At 53.4% G+C, this 23,099-nt stretch overlaps 1 protein-coding gene across 1 annotated transcript in view; it reads right to left on the reverse strand.

Moving 5' to 3' along the window:
- ALK (ALK receptor tyrosine kinase) overlaps positions 1-23,099 on the reverse strand; it is a 678,293-nt gene that overhangs the window by 43,124 nt on the left and 612,070 nt on the right. Inside the window, 11 exon segments of the mRNA XM_032497290.1 lie at positions 867-996; positions 2,332-2,396; positions 2,530-2,620; positions 3,330-3,516; positions 5,306-5,410; positions 6,415-6,567; positions 7,079-7,177; positions 8,432-8,614; positions 11,239-11,383; positions 12,132-12,263; positions 17,615-17,765. Of these exon segments, the coding sequence (XP_032353181.1) occupies positions 867-996; positions 2,332-2,396; positions 2,530-2,620; positions 3,330-3,516; positions 5,306-5,410; positions 6,415-6,567; positions 7,079-7,177; positions 8,432-8,614; positions 11,239-11,383; positions 12,132-12,263; positions 17,615-17,765 (1,441 nt within the window).

Consider the following 23,099-nt stretch of genomic DNA (forward strand, 5'->3'; position numbering starts at 1 on the left):
CCTTGTGAGAATGTCCAGTTCTGGTTTTGCTGTAGCCAAGTGGCTATCAGTCTTCCTCTGCTTTTCTCAGGGTGGAGAGGCTACAAGTCTTCCCTGTGGTCCTCATAGTCCAGCAGCAATTCAAGGAAGCCAGGTCCCAACTCAGGGGTCTGCTCTGCTCCAGTTCCCAGAGCCTGGGGCCTCTGAAGACCCCAGCAGTGACAGGAGTGGGCAGCTGGACTCTGGCTCTGCCCAGTGTACTGTGTTTTATAAATTAGAACCACCTCTGAGCTGTTCTAGCCCAGCCCACAGATTTCATGTTGCAGATGATGAAGTTAGAGGGGGTTGGCTGCCCTGAGCCACATGGTCATCTAACGGCCAAGCAGGGCTGGGCGTGAGTGAGTCCACCTTGGTTACTTCACTCCCCCAAGCTCTAGCCCTTCAACCATAACACATATGCAGCACCTTCCTAAACATCCCAGAACTTCATTTCGATAGTAAAACTACAAGGTCAGGGCATCCCCTCTTGAGAGACGAGGACAGTGGGCACAGAGTGACCTGCCCTGAGTCGGTTGGTTGAGTGAGTGACATGACTGGCACAAAAGCCCCTCTGTGCTTGTCCCTAGTTTGGTTTCCAGAAACAGCAGGTTATAAAATGGATTCAAGCTGGAGAAGCCCTTGCACAACCTGGTGCAAGCTCCCCAGGGCCGCTCAGCCATTGGCCACCTTCTGTCCCTACGCTCCCGCCCTTCCCCCAGAGCCAAGCCCAGGGGCTGACTCCCTTGGTCCCACTGAGTATGTTGATTCCCAGGCTGCCAACCCGGGCTCCTTCCACCCCCTGCTCCGTCCCCTGGCACAGCCCCTGGAAAAGGCTGGTTCTCACTCACCGGGCGAGGGCGTGTCTCCCGGAGGAAGGACTTGAGGTCTCCTCCCGCCATGAGCTCCAGCAGGATAAACCGGGGCAGGGCTTGCAGGCTCACCCCAATACAGCGCACGATGTTCTGGTGGTTGAATTTGCTGCAGAGCAGAGGGGAGTAACGGAATTTAACTGAGCTGAGTCTGGGAGAATCTGACGTGGGCAAAGCTGGGTACAAAGTTATGTTTTCACTGTCACATTATGGAAATGCATTCTGTAAACGTGGGGAGCAGGGGCCCCATGCTGAGCCTAAGCAGCTGAGAATCTCATTGCTGAGCAGGTGGAAGAACCAGAGGGCAGCGGCTGCGGGAGTTCATCTGCATGAAAGTACTTAGTTGGACACAGGAGGATGCTGCCTGTGCGAGAGCACCTGGATGAGAAGGTGGTATGGGGGAGAGGAACACGTCTTTCTCGGAGGCTGGTGCTTGGACGTGGGCTAGGATTCACGTGTGGGTTCTCCGAGGAAGCCTCAGGTGGAAGCTGGAGGAACTGCCTCCCTGAGGGACTGTGGGAGACCTGCCAGGTGACCACGTGCAGAAGATGGAGGAAGAGGGCCACTGCATCCTGCTGTGGCTTCTGCATGGGGGCTCTGAGATTTGGGTTTTCTTGTTAACATGATCCTGTTAGGACACAAAGGGCAGTGGGGATGGGGAACTCCACGTGGGCGCACGCACGTGGAGCTGAGAGACTGGGTGAGGGCTGCCCACACGTAACGCTGGTTAGTCACTGTCAAGCAGAGAGACTCAGTGACGTGTGTTAGTCACTGTCGAGCAGAGACTCAGTGATGTGGGTCTCCTACTGATGCAGTGCCTCAAACACCCCTCTGGCCTCGCTCCCTCTGCCACTTATGCCAGGGGGAGACCCTGGCCCCTCTAGCCTGTCAGGATGTTTCACACTCCTGGGAGGCCAGGAGCCTGGACAGATCTCAAGATCGAACATCTACCGTCAGGGCCCCAGATGCGGCCACTCCCATTCAGGGGTCCCAGATCCACCAGCTGAAGGGCCAGGCCAGCTGGGTGGACGAGGGGGTACCCCCATCATGCCAGGGCACATTTCCTCTACTTGAGAGCTGAGAGCTGGGGCTGGGAGGGAAAGACCCGGTGGACGAGCCAACCAAAGGAAGGTCATACTGCCAACAGCCAGCACGCCCCATTCCTTAAGAAAAAGGAGGGAGGCCCAATGGCTGACACAGGGGTGCAGGCTGAAGGCAGAGTGATACTGACTGGATTATTAGGCTGCGAGATTCTTTTTCTGTGACAACCAGTTGGGGGCTGTTCCACCCTGGCAAGATGTGCTCAGAATTTTGGGGCGTCTCCTGCTGGAGAGGAAGAAGTACACTGGAGGACAGCCCGGCCTGCCCTGGAGGCCTGCCTGTAGGAACGCCTCATGCTCCTTACAGGACCGGGGTGGTGTGAGGTGTCTCTCTGTGCTGTTACCTGATGATCAGGGCTTCCATGAGGAAATCCAGTTCGTCCTGTTCAGAACACACCTCGGGCAGCGTCTGGGCACAGAAGGGGAGGGTGGGAAGGAGGAGGAGGCTGTGAGCCATAGAAGTCAGAGGCTGTCAGCAGAGAGCTGCGCTTACAGAGACCTCAGGACAAGGTCAGGCCCAAAGTGAGGGAGCCGCCTCTTACCTTTACAGCCACTTGCAGGGGGCTCGGGTCATTGGGCATTCCAGAAACCTGACCTTCATACACCTCCCCAAACGCACCGTGGCCCAGACCCCTGTGCAGAGGAGAAGGCGAGATGAGGCAGGGGCAGGGGGGCTGGTGAGAAAGTGGCCAGGGCACATTTAGTGGACACACACAAGGAGCAGGGGGTCACACACACATTCAAGAGTAATGTCCTCAATCTGGCTTTGCTCTGCAGTCCTAGGCCTCTATTGCTTTATCTGGCAAGAAAGGTTCCAACTGGGGATTCATGATATTGGCTGGACATACCTTCAGTGAATACTTACTGAGTCTCTGATATTTGCCAGGGACAAAGAGGTGAATGGGACATGGTCCTGCCAGAGAGGCTCAAACTCCCTGGGGAGGGACAGATGGCTGGCAGACACCTCCTGGCATGTGCTCAGTGAATGAGAGCCGAGTGCACAGGGTGCTCTGGGAGCTGGGAGGGTGGAGAGGAGTGAGGCCTGGGGAGGGGTGCTTGGGTAGACTTTGAGGCTTGCCCTGGTTTCTCTCATCTAGGCCTCCTCTCATTGTACCAACCCCATGAATACATGGGGTGCTGAAACAAACAATTAAACACCCACCTGCAATGGCCCTGAACATGAAACCTCCCCCCGGGAGGGCGGGGGCTATCTCAGGGATGGCTTTGCTGGCTTCTTGTTGCCAGAGGACTTGAGGTGCAAGGATGACATCCAGCCCCTTAGAACTCTCCCCTCCCTCCCTCACCACCCCCGCTGCCCCACAGGACAGTGGTGGGCACCCACCTGATGAGGGTGATGTTTTTCCGAGGCACCTCCTTCAGGTCACTGATGGAGGAGGTCTTGCCAGCAAAGCAGTAGTTGGGGTTGTAGTCGGTCATGATGGTGGAGGTACGGAGTTTGCTCAGCTTGTACTCAGGGCTCTGCAGCTCCATCTGCATGGCTTGTAGCTCCTGGTGCTTCCGGCGGTACACTGCAGGCAGACGGAGGTCACCCGCAAGGTGGCCCCAGGCCAGGTAGCCAGGCCATCTCCTCCAGGAAGCCTTCCTGGATCTCCACTTCCCCCCAGGGATCTAAATTTATCCACCACACTTGGTCATACTAACAAAATGATTACAGGTGTGAAAGCATACCTTTAACTGAAAGATTAAAGTAAATGTAAAGCTTAAAACCATATGAATGTAAAAGATTTATCACATTATGCAGGGCCACAGGCACATTTGTTTGGGTCCTCTGAGAAGCAGACCCAAGATGGGATTAACGTGCAAGGATTTTATTAGGGGAAACGCCTGTGAGAGAACTTCAGGAGGGAACAAGGAAGGCTGGGAGAGCCACCAGACCATGTTGAAAATCTGACCCCTTGGGAAGGACAGAGTGAGGGAAGGTTGAGTAAAGATCCTTGACAGCCGTTCAGTTTAAAGAAGCCCCAGCAAGGCTGCTGGGAAGTTCTGGAGCCAAAGAGGCCATCAGAGGAGTCCCATGTCTCCAGGAAGCCTTAGTATCTCTGCTACGCCCAGGCACCAAGTGGAGCAAACATGGCCATGACTTTGAGAGTACAGCTGGGGGTCCAGTCACCTGTGCTTCCTACAGTTGAAGCACCACCAAGCCACATAGCTGGACAACTGCCACAGAGTGCAAGGCCTCTATTCTGGGTCTAAACTGGTGCCTGAGGACCTGAGTCCTAATCCTGCCTTTGTTACTTACAAGCTGTGACACTAAGTGACACGTGACTCTTTAATCTCAGTCTCCTTCTCTAAGCCAGGACAGTAACTCTTGCCCTGCCCCTAAACCCCCACTCCCTAGGGTTGTGATAATGAAATGAATTCAACAGCATAAAATGGTTTTGGAGAGTTCTAAAGAGCTCTCCCAGTGCAAGTGACCAACATCAATGTTATTACTACATAAGAACATTCCATAAGGCAAACTGCATGGTAGGTGATTCGCAGGGTGGATTCTGCATTTAAAGCTCAGCCCCCACCACTTACGGGCCAGAGCAAGTGAGGCAACTTCTGTGCACTCAGTTCCTCCTCTAGGAAATGTGCCAGCTGTGATCATAGGATTCTTTGAGGATTTAGTGAACTAAAATGTGTCAATACCCCCGTGTGTGCGACAATGGTATCAAGGATGGTGTCATGGGGGTCACACATGCTACCATTCCCCCGTCCTCCCAGATCCCCTCACCCACGAGGGGCTGGCCTAACAGTGCTGCCTGGAGTCCAGCTTTGCCCTCCGCCTCGCCTCAGGTCCCTGCCCCCTTGCCCCAGGTTTTTGTGGTGTAAGAGCCTGGCTGGACCACGCTGAGCCTTCTGTGACCAGCAGATCAGCGCCCCTTGGCTCACAGGCCTAACCGGAAATACTCAGAAACCAGCTCCACACTCTCTGCATGGGGAAGACGGGGCTGGGGGCGCGACCCAGGGAGTGAGCCAGACTAGAGGAGGCTGCTCTGATGAGAGATAAAAGTGAGGTCTGCAGTGCGGGCAAGCTTCAGCCATGGTGTCCTCCTCCGAAGAGTGCCCGGTCCGTGAGCGGCCAGGAGGCTATGCTTGGGGCTGAGGGTCAGAATCAGGGGCTCCCAGGAAGCAGAGCTGTGCTGGGGGTGGCAGGCGGGGGGCTTCTGTTTTGGCTCCACCTGAGCCGTGCTCATCACCACCCACCCAGAGTGACACCTCAGTGTCCGTGGCACAGCCTAAGATGCTATTCCGTCCTGCCAGATCAGCCTTCCCTGCCCCTCTTTGTCAGTGCCGGGGCTCTGGTACACTCACCGATCATGATGCCAGAGAAAGCCAGGACGAGGGCGGCCACAAGGGCAGAGGTCACGACGGAGAGGATCAGTGAGAGAGGCAAGTGGGGCTCCGGGGTGGGCGACACTGGAAGACAAGTCCCCACGAGGCACAGATGACCACGCTGATTCTCCTCTGAGATGACCTCAAGTCAGAAATCCCCTCCCCAGCCCGGACAAAAGCTGCCCACTCCTCCCCAGCCCTGGACACCTTGACCAGCATCCTTTTCGGAGGACCAGGCGTGAAGCAGGAGCATCCTGGCTTTACAACTTTCAACAGAGCTTTTGCAGGGAGGGCGTATGTAACAGGGATAAATATCAAATTATGGACAGGGATCCAAAACATCTCCTGCATATGACAGGATGAGGATGAAAGGTGAGCCAACGGTGGCTACAGAAGAGATTCAGGCGCCTTAGGTGACTACAAACTCGGTGCAGCCCAACGACAGTGTGCCCATCAATAACATTCCTGAGGCTGAATTGATTCCACATCCCTGGAGCACTGGGTCCAGTGCTGGGGAGGGAGGGCTCGGTGCACGCTGGCACCGACCACACTGAGGCACTGTCCCCGGTCCCAGACACTGCATTTCACAAGGGACAGTGACAACTGGAACACCTGCAGACGCGGGATGCTGGGATGAAGGGGAGATATAAACCTGTGTCCCACATGAACGGATGGAAATAAACAGCTTTTTTGATCTGGAGAAGACTCAAGGAGGAGGACGGCAGCACTGTCCTCAGACACCGCTGCCGGCAGTGCTGCTGCAAGCAGGGAGCCAAGGAGTGGAAGCACAATGTCTGGTTCCGTAACTCCCCGATGGGACAGTTGCCTTGGGGGTATGCTGGGATGCTCCAGTGGGGACGGGCTGGCCCCTTGCTGAGGATGTGGGGGTTCACACCCTGGGTTAGGGGTGAGACTAGGTCATGAACTGTGACCCCTTTCACACACAGGTCTCTCTGCCCATCGTCAGAGCACTAGTGCTGGGGGCAGACGGGGTGTCAGGAAGTTTACAAAACTGCACCTGAGGTGTCTCAGAACCCTGGAAACCAGCTGTGGCTCAAGCTCTGAGACCCCCTCTCCCACCCCCTTACCGATGCAGGAGACGCCGTCCTCAGCCAGCACTGTCCCGTGGTCACAGAAGCAGATGACCTTGTGGCTCTCGGGGTCCATGTGGCACTCATCTACCTCACAGTGGCTGCAGTTCAAGTAATGCTTAATATTCACCTCCCCGTGGCCCTCCATCACTGGTGACAAGGAGGGAGGGTCAGCCTCAGTCAGAGGCTGTGAGGGCCGCCCTGCACCCCACTCCCAGGCTCTATGCTTTGTCTTCAGCTGATCAGGGTGGGTTCTCTGGTCCCTGTTCCTGTGTCCTACTGCCCCTGGAAGCACAGCCTGTGCATGAAAGTCCCTGATGTATCTGGTGAGCAGAACTCAGAGGACATGTAGGGGCATTTTTGTAGGCAAGGGGAGGGCCCACACGAGGGACATTTGGGTTGGCTGCTACGGGTACAGGGCCTATTACTGTTGAATTTTCTAGGACCGCCTGCCCAGTAGTCAGTCTTCTGCCTCTGGGTCCATATCAGATCACACATCCTGATTTCCAGAAAACTTGGTGAGAGGAACACTAGGAAGATTTGCCTGCAAGGGACCCACAATCATGCCTTTGTATCCTGGACTCACATCAGTAACCCCGAGGTTTTAGCTGGGAAGAACTGGCCTAAGGAAGCTGGTTCTGCCACCTGGTGGAGTGGGTACCTTTTAAAGCTGGGGTGTACAGGATGCCCAGGGGATTGATGAAAGAAACCCCGTCCTCCCCATCCATCTCAGGGTCATTGTTTGAGGCTGCGTTGCCACCTGTGGCAAACCAGAGAAGAGTTTAATGCAGAGAGGTGGGTGCCCAAGTCTTAACACACATGCACATCAGCGGGGCATGCAGTCGGGCAGGGAGGGGCCCCAGGGGCAGGGGCGGTGGGGAGGGAAGGGAGGCTCAGGGCACAGGGGCTGCACTTGGGGCTGGGCTCAGTAGATTTAGATGCTCAATAGTGGGTGTATGGGGCACTTTCTCCTCCAGGTCCAGGCTAACTCTCACTGGGGTCTCCACCCTTTTGCTGGGGCCCCCCAGGAAGCAGTCTATGTGAGCAAGAGTTGGAAGAGTTCTAGTCTCCACAGGCTGGGTTGGCCCCTTGGCCCCTCTTCCAGGCCGGGGCAGCAGCACAGGGGAGTGGCTCTCCTATTCCATGGGGTCAGGGTTGGGATGAGGGGATGGGTCCCTGTGCCTTCAGGCTCCTGTCCCTCCTTTTAGCAGGGGCTGGGTTATTTTTGGGCTCCCCCCTTGGGCTCCTCCCACCCACCCAGGGCTTGGAAAGAAGAGCATCTGGTTAACACAGGCATCTTATACACAGCATAAAGCAAAACATAGACAGAACATCACAGTGCGTGCATGCGTCGTGTCCTAATCTGTAGGGGTGGGGGAGCCATCATCTCCCAGCCTCTCAGCTTCAGAAGGCTCGTCTGCTCTGCTCAGAAGCCCAGAGGAGAACAGGGCTAGGAGCCAGCTGCTTGCTGAAGGGCTGGGCTGGGACTGCCCGCAGCTGCCCTCAGGAGGAGCGCCCATCAGTACGGGGAGTGGTGCCCTTCTGGAAGCTGGTGGGCTGGGGCAGGGGAGGGAAGGTGGAGAGTCTCTGAGGCCAGAGTCCGCAAACCAGGTCCTTAGGGAGCCGGCTTGGCAAGGACTTGGGCCGGGCCTTCCAAAGGGAGGCACAGGGCAGGGTAGTCTGGCCTCCAAGGTTCTCATGCCAGTGTGTCCCTTGGAGGCGACTCAGAGAATAGTCTGGGAAGCCAAAGCCCCTTTATCACCGGCGTTGGGGGAGATCAAGGATCACATGGGATCTTGATGCTGTCATTGAAACCTTCGAGGCAGGATGCTGGCTCGTGAGCCAGCACCCTGCCTCTGGCTCATCTGGTGGGGCTGGGAGGAAGGCGTGCACACAGTCCACACTTGGGGCGGGCCAGGGGCGGGCAGGCGGGGGTCAGTTAGAGGACAGGGAGGGGAGGTGCCTAGGACTAAGAGGGGAGGGGAGTGACACCTTGAACACGAATCATCTTTACCTATATATCCTCCGCCTCCTCCACCTGAGGAGCACCCCCCTCCACCCCCTCCGAAACCCCCTCTCGTCTCCCACCCCCACTTCTTCATGGCCTGGGGGCAGGAATGTCCTCCGGTGGCACCCTCCAGCAAAGACTTTCCGGACCAGAGCAAGGAAGTGTTATCACTCCAGCCACCTCCACCACCTACGGGAAGAGATGGAGAGAAGTCTCAGTGAGGACGCTGGCTAGGTTCAGTCGGCTACTCGGTCTGGCAAAGGAAGCAGGACTCGTGTGCTTCGAGGGGAGCTTTCCCCAGCTCCAGCACTGAGGAGACCAGTCTTCAGGGGGGTCTGGGGGCTTCAGAGTCCACGGCTGGAAAACCCAGGGTATACTCTTTGCCCTAGGGAGACCAGCTTTGGCCACAGGTGTGCATGTCCAGATGGAAGCACGCCTCATACCCCTTCCTGTCAGGCCTCTGGCTCAAAAGCCCAGGGGTGTGTTTGGTTAGGGATGGGGGAGGTGGGGGAAGGGTGGCATGACAACTAAGCTTGTTCCTCTGCCCTCCCTCTATGCTTGCCAACTCCTGAAGCGCTGGGCCTTCGTTTCATCAACTGCTTCCCATCCCAACAAGAACCAGGACTCACTGGTCCTTAGGCAGCCAACTGTCAAAACCCTGCTGAGGTCACTGCACTGAAATTCCCAGCAGGAATCCTAGACTAGACATCAGATAACTCAAAGGGCTTTAACCGTTTACTGGGCAAGAACTTCCTTGGTCTGAGCCTCAGTTTCCTCAGCTATAACTTGGAGATAATGAGACTCACCTCATGGGTTAGTTTCAAAGGAGACAGTGAGTGTGTAAACTGTCTTATAAACCACTAAATGGAGGGATCGCTGGGCATTTGTGAGGCAGGACACACGTGTGCAGGCCTCACACTCTGAAGCTCGGGCAGTGTCTTGCCTGCCTGCTTCTAAGGAGCTGCTCCAAGTCAAGGGCAAAGAGGGCTGGGGTGGGGGTGGGGATGCTCTGCCTACAAAGCTAGCAGCTGGAGCTGTGCTTCCCAGTGCCTAGGGCTGTTTGAACTCTTACAAAGAAAATGTTCTTTACAGAGCTAAGTTGAATGCAATTTTTTCTTAAGGCCACAGGCTGACACAATAAGTCTGTCCTGAGGCCCTTGAAATTCCAAGACCCCCATGTTGTTTTGTAAGACATTTCAAGAGCCAGTCAACTCCAAATGACCCAGAGGCCATTTCTGCTCCAGCGGATGATGGGGGGCAGGAACTGGGAGAAACTGCAGCGGTAAGCCTGCTGGAACCACGAGGGTTACTCTGCCTGGAAGGGTCACCTGGGAGAACTTGTGGCCAAGGTTATTCTGGACCCAGAGGGGGCAGCAGAGGGACGTCTAGGTGGGGGAAGCTGCAGACATGGACGACTATCATGCTAGAAAGAGGGAGACCGGTTTCAGGAAATGAGACCAAGGTCAAGAAGAAGCTTGAGTCTAGAACCCAGACAAGCAGAGCTGAATCGAGCCCCCTGGGCAAGCTGTGGAGACCTTCTATCAGCTTCGGAAGCTGCTGGCCTTGGGTTTCTAGTGTCAGGCCTCCCTTCTGCCAGCCTTCTGTCAAGGCTGTTGATGTCACCTGGCGGAGGGAAGGCCCCTCAGGTCCCTTAGCCGGAAGTGCACTCTGGCAGCTGTGCAGGGCCGTGAGCAGCACAGTAAACAAATGAGGCTGAGACAGGCCTGCTTCCACGTCGCCCTCCTTGCCCTGCCCCAGCGCCCTGCCCTTTTCTCCTGCACAGCCCCTGGCTAAGTTGGTCTCTGACCCCCCAACCCTACCTCACAGCCTTCCAGCAAATGTATGGAAAAGAAAACAATGAGTATAAAAATAGAAATAAGTCAACAACCATGTTTTACAAAATGGATTGCGTATGACAGAGTTCGGCCATCTTGGGGAAAAATCCACCAATTCTCTGTGAGCTTGTTGCCACTTCCGTAACGTGAAAATAGTATGTCTGGGAAACCCCACAGAACTGTTTTGAAAAGCACACGTACAATAGATGTGGAAGCGCTTTGAGATCAGTAAATGCTGGACGGGTGTCCGGGTGCTGTAAATATCACTGGGGGTGACTCCTGAACGCTGTGGACCCCACGGCTGTTTCTCCTTCTTCTATCTCTAGCCATCTCTCGACTGAAGAGAAAGTTTTGAGTATTTATTTTAGTTAATCTCAACTCTTAAATGCCTTCAAAAATCCTCCCTCAGTCTGACTGTGGAGAAGAGAAAATATAATGATGAACTGCATTTTCTCTTTAGAGACAGCTGACTTCAGAGGGATCAGAGAATTGACATCCCCTTCGGTGTCTGTCCCCTATTTCTGTGTGATTGGCTTTCACTAAGGGAAGCAGAAAGCCCAGCCATGGAGGTTCCAGAAAGAGATCTTCCAGTGAGGAGATGTGTGAGCTGGCAGCCTGGGGCCTGGAAGTACAAACAAAACACAGGGGCCTGGGCGGGGGACTCTGCCCAGATTTTTTCCACCGGCTCACGTCCAGTTGCATTTGGTAAAGCCTGGGGAGGGTTGGATTGGTGGTCTGAAGGCTGCTGCCTGCCTTATTTTCTCAGTGACCTTCTGCAAGTCTAAACCCCAGGTCAGCAAGGTGACCTTTGGGTGCCCAAGACGTGGCTTCCCCTCTTGATTCTGGTACCAATATCCAGAGCTCCCAGCAACTCAAGGACCTGTGACTAAGACGCCCACAGGTGAGTAATGGTGCCTGGCTGAGCTAGCGCTCACACAGCCCCTGGGGAACATTCTGGGAAAGGGTGCAGTGCTTTACCTGCGGCTCCGGAATTGCCGTTCAGCCCTAGAACTGAGGAGTTATTCTCCAGTCTCTCTGGGTGGAACGTGTCTGTCTTGGCCCCGTAGGCCCTGCCGCCACCACCCGCCGCAATGATCAGGGGCACTGGCACGCCATCCTTCATCTGCCCGGGGGAGACATTCAGAGATTGAGAAACCGAGCTGGGCTTCCACTCTGGAGACCCCTGACCCATTTCAATGCTTCAATGTGTCCGAGTGTTTGCTGGGCCATGGGTGACATCTCGGTGGTCTGAGGGCTCTGATCTCCTGGTACAACAACCCAGCTCAGCTCCTCCCTGCAGCCCCCCACCCCCAGCTCCTGTATCAGTCCGGGTTCAACAAGAGAAGCAAAAGCAATAGGAGATATAAATACATACGAATACCAGGAGGGGAGGCTCGGTCTCAGAGACCGTTTATACAGCCTCTTTCCTGAAGCATCTCATCAGCCTTAGGGGGCTGGGAGGTGGCGCCCAGAAGCAGGTCTCCCCACTTTCCTTCCTCTGCACTCTCAGGGGTCTCAAACTGAGTCCTCAGCATCACTGTCCCTGCAGGAGGATCTAGTGGGAAACCTTTGCCTGTTTTTGATGGTGTCAGAAAAGTCCACCTTAGAATAGAGGAGGGCACAGTGGGACCCTGTGGAACTCTGAAGCAGGATGGCAAAGGCCTGTGTGGTGAAATCGGGCCGGTACATCAGCTAGAGAAGGCCCTCCATTTCTTGGACAGCCAGGGAATCTTATATCCCTCTGGCCCTTGGTTTCCTCAACTTTGAATGTGGCTAAGAGCACCCAAGGTATTTTGTCCAGGGCTGTCCTGAGGATCCAATGCCAGGAAGCAGAGAAGGCGCCACCCGGGGCAGCTGGCACCAGACCTCACCTTAAATACGTAGGTGGCTCCGCCCCCTCCTCCGCCCCCTCCTGCCCACTCGTGCACGCTCCTGTTCACACGGATTTCTTCTTCTATCACGTTGTTCTCTCCAATGCAGACTTTCTGGATTAATCGGTTTGTCTGTAGAAACAAAAAGCACTTCAGCTTTGTGCCCAGGCTTCTTTACCTCCCAGCAGACAGACTGTCTATGCGTAAAGATAGGGTTTGATGATCTCTCAAATAGCTTTCAGTGGAGCTGAGGAGACAGAAATTACACACAGATAACTGTCAATCTGGGGCAGTACTGGAGAAGGAATACAGGGACAGCTTAGGTAGAAAATGCATGAGAAGTTGAGGAGAGAGAGTGAGACTTTGTTGCTGACTGCTGATCAAGGAGGACTGCCTGGGGGAGGTGGTATTCAGTTGGGCCTTAAAGGACAGGGAGATTTTTAAACACAGAGAATGGGGGAAAGTTAGGACATTGCAGGGGAGGAGAGCAGCATGACCCCAGAGGGAAGGAGGTGAGTCGGGTATTTTGGGAAAAAGTACAAGGAAGTCTCTTTGGCTCAGAAAAGTCCATCTTAGGACAGAGAGACGGTCTGGGAGGACCTGCGAGGATCCATTGGACTCTGAAGAGGGGATGACAAAGGCCCTATGTGGTGAGACAGGGCTGGAGAGAGTGTAACTGGGAGTGGGTGGAGGGAACGAAACCCACGGTCAGATCATGGCCAGAGGCCTTGAAGACAAACAGAGAAGGAGGTGGACTTCATTCTCTAGGCAGTGAAGTGCCACTGAGGTTTTTTGAGAAGTTGCAGTTTGAAGCATCATGGAAAGAGAAAAAAAAACAGTGCGAGGCCAATGGATCTTATTCCACTTGGTGTGTGCCCAGGCATCTGGGAGTCTCTAAGGTGAGCTAGAAATTCCTGTGACCCAGAATCCTGGAATCCCGGAATAAAGGGGCAGCGTTTCAAGAACAGCCGCTCTGCTTGTCGGTCACAGCAGCTAGGACGAACTCTCCACACATTGGCCTGACCTCAGAGAAAAATGACTTCTCTTTCACTTAATAGAAAAAAGGCCAATAAAACATCAAATTTTCATCAAATGTTTCTGTGTAACCAGCCGGTGGACATGGCAATTCATCTCGAGCCATTCCTTATGCTAAAGCACTCGAGGGTGCCGGGAATGAGTACTAGAGAAATTTCCAGATAAATAGCTGAGATGCAATTTGTTTCATGGCATTTTGGATTTAATGATGGAAATAATTTGATATTTTTTAGAGTGGATTTAGCGTGGGTGGAAGGCTCTGAATTGCTGTTGTAGAGAGCTGACATTTCTCCTGTGTGTGGGCAGGGCCGTCCAGAGCTGGGTTGCGGGGGGCAGGCAACGTGGTGCGGAGTCTGCTGGCAGGAAACCCCAACTGCTGCCTGGGGAGGGCCCCAGAGGCAAGGCGCATGTCCTGAGGGCCCAGCCTGGGGACCAGGGATGGAAATGTATGCTGCCAGCGGGGCAGAGCAGAGCACAGAATACAGGGTCCAGTCTCACTCCCAGCTCTCCCAGAGACTTGCTGGGCCATGGTGGTGACGCACCTCACCTGCCTGGATCTGCCTCTGCTGTAAACTGGGGAGCTGCTCAGTGTCAACCAGTGGTGCTAAGAAGGTCCAACCGCTCAGACTCTGCTCCCTTTCCTCTTCTCCTCTGCCCAGCAGCAGTGGGGCTCCCACCCCTTGGGGATGCCCTCTTCCTATGAACAGAGTCTGCGGATGGCTGGAGATTGCCGGAGGGAGCAGCTGGACTGAAGGATGGCCTGTTGTCTAACCTGAGCCCAGCCGCACACCCATTCCCCGCTGACCCAGCTCAGGGGTCTCCTTTGAATTGGGGAGCGGGGCAGGGAAGAACCGATTTGACTCTCAGTCTGCATCTCGCTGGGCCCAGCAGCACATCTGGAGGAGTGGGTCACTTTTCCATGGTTTGCTTTCTTCACCTGACTTCCACGAGGCCACACCCTCTGGAATCTCTCCTACATCCCTGGCTCCTCTCCCCTCTGCCCCCTTTGTCGGTTCCTCTTTCCTTGACCTCTAAATATTGGGAGTTCACTCCATCCTTGGCCTTCTCTATCTGTGTTTGGGCTGGTTTCTCTGAGACTTGTATCTCCTTTCTAGACCTCTTTCCTGAGCTCCAGCAGTCTGTCTCCCATTGTCTACCGGCAGTCCCCACTTGGCTGTCTACCAGATCAATACAACTCAGTACGTCTGACATCCAACTCCCGCTCTTGCCCCCAACCCTGCTCCTTCCTCAGCATTCCCCAACTCAGGTGATGGCAGCTCCCTCCTTAAGGTGGCTTGGGCGCATTTCTTGAATTTTATATTCTAAGTATGCCCAGAATTCAGCCACTTTTCACTATCTTTGCTGTTACCATCTTCATCCAAGCCACCATCATCTATTGTCTGGATTAATGTAATAGCCATTGAATTAATTGCCCTGACTTCTCCCCTGGGCCCAAGAGGTCTATTCTCCATAGAGTAGGCAGAGGAACCTTTTAATATGCAAATCACTTCAGGTCACTATTCGGCTCAAAGCCCTCTCATGGCTTAAATACGTTCTTTTGATGGTCTGACCCGGTCTTGCCTACTTATCTCTTCCTCCTGCTCCCCCCACTCACCCTGGCTGTTTCCTGAGCACGCCAGGCACGCTCCACCTCAGGGACTCGGCCTCTGCTCTGCCAGAGCCCCCACATATTTTCCTGGTTCAGTCCCTCACCTCTTTCAGGAGTCCACTCAGCTGTCATTCCAGTAGGCTTCCTCTGACCATCCTATTTAAAACTGCAACCTGCCTCTGAACTCTGGCACACCCGATGTCCCCCTACCCTACTTCTAGTCACTCTCGCCCTGTCTCTTCTGGATGTCCCGATCACTGTTTCCTAACTAGTTACTGTCTGTTTGTCCCTCCTCCCTGGTGTGAATGTAAACTCCTCGAGAGCAAAGGATCTTCCTATTGTTCCTGGGTATATCCCAAGTTCCTGGAACAGTGACTGACATATAGTAGGTACTCAGTAAATATTTGCTGAATACATTTGAAAGACTTGGGAACTGTCTGCGTGTGAACTGGCCCCTCAGAATATTTGCCTTGCAAGTGATGGGAATGCTGGCATCTAAAATTTAGACTGATGGTTTTGCTCCCCTGCGGTCATTTGGAAATGTCTGGAGGCATTTTGACTGTCATTACTGAGGGGTGCTATGAGCATCGGTGGGTAAAGGCCTGGGAGGCTGCTCAACAGCCTACAGTCTACAGGACATGTTCCCCCTACCACAAAGAATTAATTATCTGCTCCAAAATGTTCATAGTGCTGATGTCGAGAAACCCTGAGCCATGCCACCAGATGACGCTTAGAAGGACATGGAGAAGCAGGGGCTGGGGCATGTGTGTGTATGGTGGGGTGGTTTCCTGAAGCTGGAGCCCATTCCAGGCCCAGGCTGGCCAGGCACACAGGAAGAGCCGCTCCACACACAAGTGCAGTTGAACCAGCAGAGCTGTCAAAGCCTGCAGTTAAATTCTTAGAGTCCACTCCGCTCTCTAGAGGATGCTCTCTAGATCCCATTTTTTGGCCTCAGGAGGACTGGAGATTGAGGTAGTGCCTGTAAAAGGTCTTTCTCCCTCTCCCAAATGACTCCTGGGGGGCGGAGGTGGGGAGCGCCTGGGAAGACCAATTATTTTCCCCATGCCTGTGCTATGCCCAACCTGACCAGCAGAGGTGCCCTCTATCCCTGGCTGAGAATGGGCTTCTTTGGAACTTTCCTTGTGCATCCACAAAGTTTGAGAGCAAGTAGGTCGATTAATAAAATGATAAAATGCAGCAATCCAGAGGAACAAGTAGATTACAATTGAATTAAAAAAAGGACGCAGTCCTGTGAAAAGACATAACTGATTACAATCCAATCAAGTAAAAGTCCCTTGCAGAAGTCAATGCAATCTTTCTGCTTAGATGAAAGAATTACATTAGCACTCAATAAATTCCTGTGAAAATTACAGAAGCTTGTAATTTAATGACTTAATACATTATATCAGGTTGGAAAGTCCTGATTCTAGCTGCTAAGTAAAAGTTCGAGTCCAGACGTTTCTCACACACAAGGCTGCACCTGTGAAGCTTACTCCTGTAGCTTTGTTTAACCTCTGAGGTGGGGATGCCGGGTTGTGTATTTTACTCCTGGCTCCCAGCCTGAGGCTTGCCTCTTAGGAGCCCTGAGTTTATTCTGTGGACTTAAACTGCTTTCTCATAGACCTTGTTCCCACATCCGTCGTCCAAATCTGCTCTTGAATAAGTTTCTGGAGAAGGAGCCCTGGGTCCTGGGCACTAGAGCCCAGATCCCTGTCCCGGCCCAACAGGGGCAGAAGTTCACCCCCAGGTGAGGGTGTGGCCTGACCCAACGGGGAGACTCGCCCTGCAGGGTGTCCCACCAGGACAGCATGTACCATCAGGGTCCTGCACCCCCCCAGCACAGGCAAGAGGCATGGCTGCTGCTTTATAGGTCTCCACCATCTCAGCCTGCTGGCCATTTAGACCACTACAGGCCTTCTTAAGTGCTGCCTTGGAAGCTCTCCCTGCTTTACAGCTGGACACCCCAGTGGGGTCAGGAACCAGAATGAAGGGTTGTCTCTGGGGCTGCAGAGGATGACACTCTGGCTTGTCAAGTGGTGGGCTCTAAGTAGAAAAAAGAAAAAGGCTATAGAAACCGAGGCCCAAGCAAGTGCGGGGCAGCAAAAACAGGAGCCAGCATCTCTGTGCTGCCTTATGAGTGACTCGGGACAAGTCCCTTCAGCTCTGTGGTCTCCATTTTCTCATCTGTGAAATGGGGGAAGTGGATTACGTGGTCTTCCAGCTCTGAGTCCACGCTTTAAAAAACTTTCAAAATTTTAAATCACACAAATAATAAGCGAATGTGTTCTTTTTGTAACATCAGACATTACTGACAAAGCACCCTCAACTCCAGTCCCCTCTCCAGAAGCAACTAGTTATCTGTACCTTTCAGAACTTTTTCTATGGTTTTATGTACATATCTGTGGCTATGAGACTGATCTTGAGCTGAATAAAATATGTTTAATCTGGTATTTTCCTGTGTAAAATAATGTATCTAAACAAAGTGGTGCCCTTGCAAGAAAGCTTAGGAAGTGGGCTTCAACTCACACTTCTGCTGGGAGGAACTACCATCTGCCCATTCAAGCAGAGTTCAGTTCTCCAGTTTTAAGGATGCTCATGAAACCCATGCCTCAGCCTCAGCCCCTGTAGGGATGTGAAACACCAACAGCCACACTGCCCACTGTCTCATGTACCCAAATGGCCCTGGAAGGGGAGGAATATTTGCAGGTAGAACAAGGAGGTGAGTCCTGACTCTTTGAACGTGAGCTCCCAGAGTGGGTGTGTCTAGTGTTGGTGTCTTCCCAGGGACCTGCCTGGGTCCTGGTGAGAGTGGAACAGAAACCCCGCTCTGGGCACTTACACTGGGGCAGGCGTCTTCCCCTTGCTGCCCGACCAGGATGTACAGTGTGTCGTCCTTCTCCAGGTTGAAGATGCCCAGCACAGACACGCCGTGGGACCGCATCATGGTGTTCTTCCCACCTTTCCCGCCAGCGGCTCCGTAGCCCGAGATGCTGCAACAGGACAGACCACATGGGCTCCTGCCATAGTATGAAGACTGACTCCCTCCCTGCCAACCCAGCAGCTCCCAGTGGGCCGAGCGCACCACCCTCGTGCTGGAGAGCCCTCTCCCTGACATGGGCCCATGAGATCAGCTAGGATGGTCCAAACCTCGACATTTCCTGGCCTCATGGAGGCCCTTTTCCCTGCAAGGAGCAGCTGCGGGGTTTATAATGGATGTACGACGCGGGTGCTCTGAGATGCTATTGGCCCATCCTAGTTCACTCAGACTCTCTGCCAAATCCTCATTCCTGATCCATTAGAAAAGGAGAGGTGATAAGAACGATTAAAAGGCTTATTAATGAAAGGACAGCCAGAAGAATTATTTAGCTCAGAGAAGGGAAGCCTGGGGTGGGGGTGGGGTTGGGGGTTCTAGAGACTCCATGGAGTCCAGACACAGCAATGTGGACGCGCCACCTCTGTCCTGCTCACTGCCCCAGGGTTCTGGGGCTTTGGCAGGTTGCCTAAGAAAGCCGTTTCAACCTGAAGGCGTGGTTTGCTAGGAAAACTGCTGCCCTGGAAGGAATCCTTGCTCTGCCCACTCCTGCTGTGTCTGAGAGGTAAGCTGTACCTTTCTCATCCTCCATGCATGATTTACATAGTCATTTGCATCAATCTGCATGCGTTATGAATCATTCTGAACTCTTTCACATGTTTAAATTTAGCCAAATCATTGTATTTTAGAAGTTGTTTTTTCCTGATGTGTTTTCTTCCCCCTATTTCTCCGGCCCCAGCCAAGACTGAACTCCAGCCCCACCTGGGTCTTGACCCAGTTCTTGGCAGTGAGGTGGGATGAAAAGGGCCCCGGTTCTGAGTCACATGCTGGGTGCTCTGCTGGCTGTGTGACTCGGGACAGCTTGGTTAATCTCTCGGAGCCTCAGCTTCCCGTAACAAGAAAAAAAATGAGAACAAGGACCCTGCCCCCATGAGGGTAAGTAGTGGATTTTAAAAAATTGCAAATCGCTGCCAAGTGCAAGGTGAGACTCGGGGCTGGGATCAGCTCTGCAGACCCCAAAGGAGACAGTAGAACTTGGCAATCCAGCTGGATTTTACTTTCCCATGTGATGGCCTCACACCCACACTTCCTCCTGGACTAAGACGGGCTTAAAGTCACGGGCAGCTGGCAGCTGCCCGCCTGGATTAGTTGTAGGGTAGGTAGTGCCTTCCTCATCAGCCCTCTGGGGCCTGAAATCACACCATCTTTACTCCTTTGGAAGCTTCTACTTGCTACTTCAAGGCTGATCTCCTGGGGGACGGGCTGTGCCACAGTGAAAAAAGCACAGGCTTGATGCAGACAGACCTAGATCCAAATCCACCTCTGTCACCCAGGGCCAGGAGTTGGATGAGACACCTCCCGCCCAGATGCCAGCCCTGGTGAGAGCCAGTGCCTCCTGAACTTTTGTCTTAGGCACATTGCTTACCTCTCCTGGTCCTGGCCATTACTGACTAGCTGTGTGACCCTGGGTAGGTTATGTACCCTCTCTGAGCTCCAGTTTCCTCATCTATAAAAGGGGGATAATACTTACCTTGAAAGGTTGTTGTGAGAGTTAAATGAGGCAGTGTCTATAAGGACCTAATTCAGCCCCTGGAGGGTATCTAGTGAGTAACAAATACAGCTGAGGATCTGATCTACCCTTGTGGGTGAGCCTGTCTACACCTCTCCTAGGGGTGACTTCTGGGAGGCAGAAGTGGGTGAAGTGAATGAGGCCCCGGTTTCTAGAGAGCAGAAAAATAGGTGAAGTAGAGCATGGCAGAGGCGCCAGGGTCTAGGGTGTGCAGTGTCACCCAGGACCTAGCTCCACAGGCAACGAGCGGCGCACAGGCCGGCCATGGCACTTCTGAAGACCCCTGCACTGTACGAGTCAAGTCAAACTCCTGCCAGAATAACAACCTCAGCCTGAATCTCTGAAGCTTTCTTCCCATCCTTTGTAAACAATTTATTTTTGATGGTTGACAAACGACAACAAATTAATATACCTGCCACTCAAGTGGGGAAAATGACCTGCAGTGATTCCAATTTACTGGAAATTACAGGATACTGTTCTCGACGAGCTGATGCTATAATTTTTTTGTTTTCCTCATCTAAATCCATGTCCCCTGGTCAGAATGGATGTTTATTGGGTTTGTGTTTTGTATTATTGACTGTGAGCTATTGTTACCTGATGTAATTGAGTTGTGAATCTTTTTTAAATAAAGGATTAGCAGCAAATCAAAGTGGCTGCCTGCCGGATCCTGAAATGAGCGTCCAGCTGGGATGCAGCACGATGGTGGCATCAGCGCCAGACCACAGAGGGGCTACCGGTGGGGGGGGGGGGAGTGGTGGAGGGCAAGGAGTGAGAGGACCCCACTTGGAGACATGAAGCACCTCATTTCTCTCCTGCACCAGCTCTGGGCTTTGCCTCTAATTCCCACTGGGACCTTGAGTGAGTCCCCTCCATCCTTGGAGGCCCGGTTTCCTTTGCTGTGAGATGAGAGTAAGGTCCGCCCAGCTATCCATCCTGGCCTCCAGGGCTACTGTGCCAGCACCGAGACGCGAGGGCACGTGCAGAGTGTGATCAGTGGGAGATCTCTGTTCAGATCTGCAGTGCTTTTGACCAGATGGTCATATGAGCCATCAGGGGACACCCTGGGGGTCAGCAGTGGAGGCGTGTGCTCCTTGCTGCCCCAGTTCCATTTCGATTTTGCATCAATGAGCAAGGCTCATTGTCCACTAGTTCTCAACCACCTTCCTGACCCAGGAGTATCAGAGCTGGAAGAGCTCTCAACCTCTCTCTACAACCCTGTGGGTGGTGGGAACTGAACCCAACCTCCATTCTGCCTGCAGCCACTGATCTCTGCACCACACCCACTCCCTCCCTGCCCTCCCCCGACTTTCCCTGCTCTGAGTGCTTCATGGCTGTGGCCATGTGCACAATTACTCTGGCAGTTAATCATGCCTTGTGACTCTCTTCGACAGTCGTCTAGAACTTTATCAGGCATTGTGAACTGTTCTTGAGCTTTTCTACCCTGTGGTCTCTGCAAAGACTGTGAGGGTCTGCAGTCACAGTCCTCCAGACAACTTCTACAGCACCTACTCAGAGCCCGGCACACAGCGGGTACTCCACGGCTGTGGATTTGAATGATGGTGTCATCCAGCTGCACGTGCTAGTCCCTGGAGCCAGGTGAGGAAATGAGTGTCAGTGATGGTGGCCGTCAGGAACAGCTGTGGCCCAGGTCGGGCGGCAGGCTGTGCTGGCTCCAGCTGGGCTCTGGGCCCTCTGGTAACATTATGTCGGAGGAACAAGTGAAGCATGTGTGAACTGCCAGGAGTTGTGAGCTGTGCTTGACAATTGTTTTTATAGAGGATCAGTGTGTGTGTGTGTGTGTGTGTGTGTGTGTGTGCTGTACGTGGGAAGATGGTGGGAGGAGGAAGGCTGAGAAAGATTTGGAACTCTGCAGAGGCAGGCAGGAAGGCTGGAAGGAGGGAGAGAAGGATGAAGGGGGAGGTGGCTGGCTGATATCGCCGCATGCAGACTGCCTCTGTGTGGCTGTGTCACACATGGAATCGCACTAAATCCCCAGCAGGCCTCGGAGCTGGGCTCTGTCAGTGTCTGTCCCTATTTTATGGTGAGGCTGAGTCTCTTGCCCCAGCGCATACCCCACAATCCATCTCTTGCTCTGATCCCCCTCAGCCACCCACCGCCCTGGCACTCAGAACCATGACTCAGAAATCTCCCCAGTCAGGTGCCCCTCTCGCTGTTACCCTAATCCTTGCTTGTCCTTCTCAACCAGGCTCCTTGAGACAGCACTGTCGCTCATCGTCCTGGCTTCCCAGCCCCTCTGGGTATTCTCCCTGGGTATGCCTTCTCCCCACCCCCGCAGCCACTCAACCCTCCCCATCGTGCTGATTCTACCTCCCAAACATTCTAACCTCTGCTTCCACATGTCCTCTACCCTGATTAAACCCCTCTTGACTTTTTTTTTTAATGGAGGTACTGGGGGTTGAACCCAGGACCTTACATATGCTAAGTACACACTCTACCACTGAACGGTACTTTCCCCTCAAGCCCTCTTGACTCTTGCCTGGATGACCTCAACAGCCTTCCCTCTGCTCTCCCTTCACCAGAAGGACTAACTGTATTTGAGAGGTGAGGCTCCAGCCTCTGGCCAGGTCCTGCCTCAGCTCTGGCCTTGCCCCAGGGGATTCTTCTGCCAGCAAGACCCTCCCCTCTTCTTTGTAGACAATTCTATCATCTCCAAGACTTAACTCAGGCTTCTGTCTCCTTGTGGAAGCCATCCATGAATTTGGGCCCTTCCTCTGGCCCCTGACAACAGTGCCTTGTGTAAACCTCCACTGATGTGCTTTCTACCTGACACTGAAATGCTTTGTTCCTATGTCCTGCCCCTGGCTGGGCTCCTCTTGTTCAGGGACTGGATCTTTTTCCCCTTTATATACTTAGTGTCAGATATGGTGTCCAAATAGGTGCTTAATACAGTCTGCTGAGATTCGCAAAGCAAGAGGGGGGCAGGTCTGGACACTAGGACATATGTTCTTGGAGGGAGTGACTGCATCACTGCTCCTATTTAGACAGAGAAAGTGGCAAATCCAGGGGAAGGGGAAGCCCAGGGCAGGAAATCTGGGGGTGGGGATGGGGTAGGGTAGAGATTTAGGTTTTGCCTCTGAACCCTCACCCGGTCTTCTTCCTCCCAGCTTGTCCTTCCTCTCCTCTTTCTGTGTCTCTTCCTTTGTGGTGGTAGATAAAAGAGTAGAAGGTGGGCGATGGACCCCAGGTAAATGACCAGTTAAGAGCTGCGGTGTTTTCACCTCTATGCATCCCTGAGGAAGCCCCAGGCAATGATGGCCCCACCTTGGCCGACGACGGTAGGTGCTTGATGAATGTTAGCTCCCTTTCCTTCACCTCTCTGACTGGTAGGCAGGCAGGTCAGCTGGAGCAATAATAGGCCAGGCCTCAGGCAGCAGCCAGGCAGCACTAGCTGAGCCATACTTCCAGGAATAGATGGACTCCCGAAGGAATGCTCCCAGCCCTTCTCCTCCCAAGAACCTTTCCCTCATGTCTGTCCTTCTGTGTGTCCCGTTTTTATCTTGCTAGATAAACTGCACTTACTAAATAAGAATTAGTTAATATGGAGAAAATATCTTCCAGAATAAAAGCAACTGACTTCTCAACCTAGAGATTCTGACTTGGGGTCATTCTGATGTGGTCTGTATAGCAAATCATTAAAAGGTCTGCTTCTTTGATGCAAAGCTATATGACCAATAGGCATTTATTGTCCAAGCCCTGAGCCTC

This window comes from Camelus ferus, chromosome 15 (assembly GCF_009834535.1).
Source record: "Camelus ferus isolate YT-003-E chromosome 15, BCGSAC_Cfer_1.0, whole genome shotgun sequence".
NCBI lineage: Eukaryota > Metazoa > Chordata > Mammalia > Artiodactyla > Camelidae > Camelus > Camelus ferus.